General features: G+C 35.2%; 1 protein-coding gene across 1 annotated transcript; it reads right to left on the bottom strand.

The window, feature by feature from the left end:
- Positions 1–3,504: 3,504 nt before the first annotated feature.
- LOC128981935 (uncharacterized) lies at positions 3,505–4,554 on the bottom strand. Its single transcript, XM_054400930.1, has one exon. It carries the CDS (start codon positions 4,552–4,554, stop codon positions 3,505–3,507), a length of 1,050 nt encoding a protein of 349 aa, XP_054256905.1.
- Between the last annotated feature and the right edge of the window lie 388 nt (positions 4,555–4,942).

The following is a 4,942-nucleotide window of genomic DNA, read 5'->3' as shown; positions in this document are numbered from 1 at the left end:
CGTGATCTGCCCATGAAAGTTTATAATCAATAATTACGCCAAGGTATTTATATTTTTGCACTCTATCTATCACTGGACAGTCACAAGCCGGATCAAAATTTGGACAAGAATGAATTTTTAACTCATTGATGAGTGTGTCACCACGATGACTAAAAGTGATTGGCATGAATTTGGTTTTATCTACATTAAGTGTCAAAACATTTTGATCAAACCATTTTTTTATTTTTGAAATACCTCTTTCGGCGAGGTTGAAAACAGTCTCCCAATCTTTACCTTCGAACAATACTAAAGTGTCATCTGCAAAGAGGTAGAACTTCCCTTCAATGTTGATTTTCACTAGATTATTTATGTATATTAAAAATAATAAAGGACCAAGGGTACTTCCTTGAACCACACCATAGTCCACTTCAGCTAAATTGCTCTGAACTCCGTTTATGACAACGAATTGCTTTCTTTCAGAAAAATACGATTCAAACCAGTTCAATGAAATGTTTTTAATCCCAACTAACTCCAGTTTTTTTAAAAGTATTGATCTGTCAACAGAGTCGAATGCTTTTGCTAAATCGAAAAATACTAGTACAACTTTATTACCTTTATTAACTGCTAAATTGATATCTTTGTTAACTTCAAACAAAGCGTCAGAAATATTTTTTGATTTCCTGAATCCAAATTGACGTGATGTTAAAATATTGTAATTATTTAAATAATTAGTTAACTGGTCTTTAATGATTTTTTCCAATACCTTGGTTAACACACTCAGCAAGGAGATCGGCCTAAAGTTCGAAGTCTCAGAGCAGTCTCCCGACTTGAATAGAGGAACAACCTTGGCGATTTTGTAAGCGTCAGGGTAAACTCCACTCCGGATACTCATGTTTGTGATGTGTAAAAGTGGTTGTTTTATTGATTCCCAGTTTTCCTTGAGTAAATCAGCTGATACACAATCACACCCTGGAGCTGAGCCTCCTCTCAGTCTGGTGACGTAGCCGTGCAGTTCATGTTCAGTAACAGTGTGCAGTGTGAGGACGGAGTCAACAGCATAGTCAGAGTCGTGTACCACAGGTGGACCACTCGAGTCAATTCTAGCTGCCATGTTTGACCCAACTTGGGTAAAATAGGCATTGAATTCGTTGGCCACCAGTGGTCTTAAATCAGTGTCGGTGTGTGCGTATGGTTTGTTCAGAGTATATTGAGATAGTGGGAAAATGTCATGTTTGGTGCGTCTACCCGCCAATTCATTTAAAACACTCCAAAACTTTTTAGGATTATCTTTATACCCCAAAATCTTTTCCCTATAATATTTATTTTTGGTTTCTCTAATATTTTTGTTAAGTTCATTTTTTAGCCTTTTGAAATTATTGATTAAAATTGTATTAAAAGGTTGTTTTTTTATCTGTTTACTAAGTTTATCTCTATCCCTAATTTTTATAACCAAGTCATGTGTTATCCAAGGCTTTAATTTCCTGAGTTTAGAATTTGGCTTTTTTAATGTTTTTGTTGACTTACTAACCATATCTTGGATTTTTGAAATCATGAGATTAGAACATGTATTGGTGTCATTTTCCTGTACAATGTCTGTCCAGTCACAGTCCTTTATGTGTGTACTCAGTTTATTTTTGTCTATGCAGGTGTACAGTTCGTGTGATGTACGTTCTGTTCTGTTGGAGAAGTTAATCTGTAGACAAACACTGTAATGGTCAGTTATCTCAGTCTTCGCAACAGCAGTTCGTAGTGCAGTAAAGTCGTGGTGACTTATAAAAATGTGGTCAATGGATGTCTTACTACCACCTACCTCTCTAGTCGGTACATTTATACCATTCATGAAACCACATTCATACAAGACATCCAAGTAACGCTCTGTCTTGTTGTTAGTTTCCAGTAGATTTGCATTAATGTCACCTATTAAAAAATAGGTATTGTTATTGGTTTTATTTTCGTAGTATTTTTCGAGAGCAGTAGTAAAGTTGTCAAGGTCACTGTCGTGAGTCCTGTACACAGATAGCAGATTACACCGCTTATCTTGATAAACAAAGTCTAAGGTCAACCCGTAAACGTCGCCCAGCTCCAGTTCCTTACATTCACACACATTCACTCTCTCACTCACATACATCAAAACCCCATCATTTTGATTTTTCCCTTTAGTTGTGCGATACAGTTTATACCCCTCTAAATGTAGCCCCTCCCCAACACCCCCATACCATGTTTCCCCCAGCGCAATAATATCAAACTTTAAAACTACTGATTGCAACAAGATAAGAAGCAACTCAAAATTCTTATTGTAACTTCGAATATTCATATAAAAAATGTTTAAAAAGCTTTTATTCTTACTAAAAACTAATCCTATATCATTTAAGAAATCTACTGTGGTACATTCAATTTGCCTGTAGTTATCACTATAGACATTAATATCTTCCATGAATAAAAATAATAAAAAAAACTATTTATTAGAGCTAAAGGTAAATAAAAGATATATCTCAAATTTCTGAGAAAAAAACAAAACAAAACAGACAACCCACTGAACGGAACCTGCAGCCGCTACAATAAAATATTCTGTATTTTAATTAAACCTATTAAAAATTAAGAACAATAGAATTTACACTTTATCTTAATACATGAAAAAATCAATAACCCCTAAAAGTTCGATATATTTTGCTGAGAATAGAGTTAAGATAATTATTAGACATAAAACTTGAATTTCACCCTGAGTGGTTTTGTTAAAATATTGGAATTAAAATATTAGTTATTAAGTAGCATTTAACTAACTAGGAAAACCTTGTAATTTGTCCAAGAATGTGTTTCAAAAGACAACAAAATATCAATTGATAAAGTTATTGCAATTTTTTTCGATAAAGAACAAACATTCTTTGCTAATAATAAATTGATAAATGAAGCATTGGACGATAAAATATGAGATGTTGACATTGGACCTATATACTTTTACTACATTAAAATAATTTATAATCTAACAATATTCTGGTAATAAAGAAAATAAACGTGTTTCACTCCAGTTATCAATGTCATACATAAAGCAATTACATAACATACCTTCATAAATAAAATAATAATGATACTAATAACTAATGTCGTGGTCATTATTACATTTTGTATATGGTGATAAAAATTGAGTTTAGCTTTATGAAAAATATTAATTTTATAATATCAAATTTACTGTATAACGTTTTGTTACCTAAATCGACATTTTCTATCAAAGGACGTTATTAAGCACAACATTAATCAAAAAGGGTGGTTTATGGTCTAATTTCTTTTATTTAGAAATTTAAAACATATTATTGGATTTACAGACAAAAATTGTTATGCATCTATAGCTTGATTAAATAAATTACATACAAGTGACTTATGAACTCATGAAGCAAATAATATAATTAATTTAAAAGAATTTACCTACAAGTGAAACAACAAAATTATAAAATGGTAAAAAACAAATAAAAATACTGAGCTGTGTACCTTATTAGTTGAGGGCACAATTAACACATAACTGTGTAGTGTTTACGGTGACACCTTGTCGGTGTTGGAGCCGTTGTTGCCGCGCTGATTGCCACCTTCGCTGAGCCGTCGCTGAGCCGTTGACTGAGCAGTTGGTTGAGCCGTGGGTTGAGCCGCTATCGCCTTGACGTCCTCCGGACTCCTCGCACGCGCTGGTTTCCCATCTGCTGTCTTCCTCACCAGGATCTTGCCTTCTTTGACCCATGCATAAGCTAGCTTCTTCTCCTTAACGAGCTTTTTGGCGCAGTTTAGAGTTTCTTTGGCATGGCCTGTGAGATGTTCGTTGATAAATATTGGTGTGTCGGGGAAGCTCTGATGCAACATTTTGGCAGTTAGGTCAATTTCCTTAGCCGCAAGAAGCCACGTCGTCTTGGAAACTCTTCGGGTAAATTTAACAATAATGTTAGGATATCTCTGGCGGGTTGAAGGCACCCGATGCGCTATTGAAATGTCCTCATACTTCCAGGGCGTACCAATGGTGTTAGCCACTGCCTTTAGGACGGCATACACATCTTCATTCTTGGTCAAGGGCACTCCGACGATTTCAAGGTTGTCTATCCGGCTGTACTGCTGGAGGTCTTGTAGCTGCTCCGTCAATGAGTTTACTTGTTTAGACAGGTCGTCGCAACGTGTTTTGAGTACATCACAATCTTGTTTCAGAACGACATTTTCTGATTTTAGGCCGTCTAACGATGCTGCAATTGTTTCTTGCCACGTATTTATACGTTCATTAATTTTGTCAAGTTTCCCACTAATTGAGTCATTAATTTTTCCTTCCAAACTACAAAGTTTCTGATCAAGCGTATCACTAAATTTGGTGTGTAGGCTGTTAATTGCTTTAATAACAGTAGAGTCTTCGGTATCACTTACACTTGACATTGATGCTGTCTCCTTATTACACTTGCCACACTTGAACGGACGGTTACGGGTCTTCCTCTTCATGTCAAGTCCCGCACACTGCACGTGCAACACGTCACTGCACTCCACGCACGATATTACGTCGGACGAAGTCTTGTCGCACTCCACGTTGCACTTGTAACACTTTTCCGCCATGTCCGAAATAAAGTTTTGTTAAGTAAATTGCAAATGTTAACTAAACGTCTAATGGTTAGTAGCTAGGCACGCAGGACCGAACGAGCGAGTGGGTTATCTGATAACAAGGTCCTTCCTCATCGACTGCTAGATAAAGAAGAAATAATCATGCATATTATCCTAACAAAATACATGAACAAATTAACATATTAACGACAGTGATAATAATTTTGTTTAATTTTAAAACCCACTACATGATAGACATAGTAGTAAATGGAAAGGATTTTGAATTTTTTGTACCAACACTTATTTGAAATAGAAAAATCCTTTAAATGATGGTATGGAAATATAAACATAACAGGGTGAAGTATATATTGATGTAAATCTCCATCCATACTAAGCTTGTTCT

Source organism: Macrosteles quadrilineatus, unplaced genomic scaffold (assembly GCF_028750875.1).
Source record: "Macrosteles quadrilineatus isolate MER2022 unplaced genomic scaffold, UCM_ALF_1.0 Scaffold_59__1_contigs__length_746527, whole genome shotgun sequence".
NCBI lineage: Eukaryota > Metazoa > Arthropoda > Insecta > Hemiptera > Cicadellidae > Macrosteles > Macrosteles quadrilineatus.
Note: the sequence above shows the minus strand (reverse complement) of the source record. Positions and strands in the feature narration are given on the sequence as shown.

Excerpts from the sequence above, each read along its gene's own strand:
- LOC128981935 (XM_054400930.1), bottom strand. The coding sequence starts at position 4,554 with ATGGCGGAAAAGTGTTACAAGTGCAACGTGGAGTGCGACAAGACTTCG.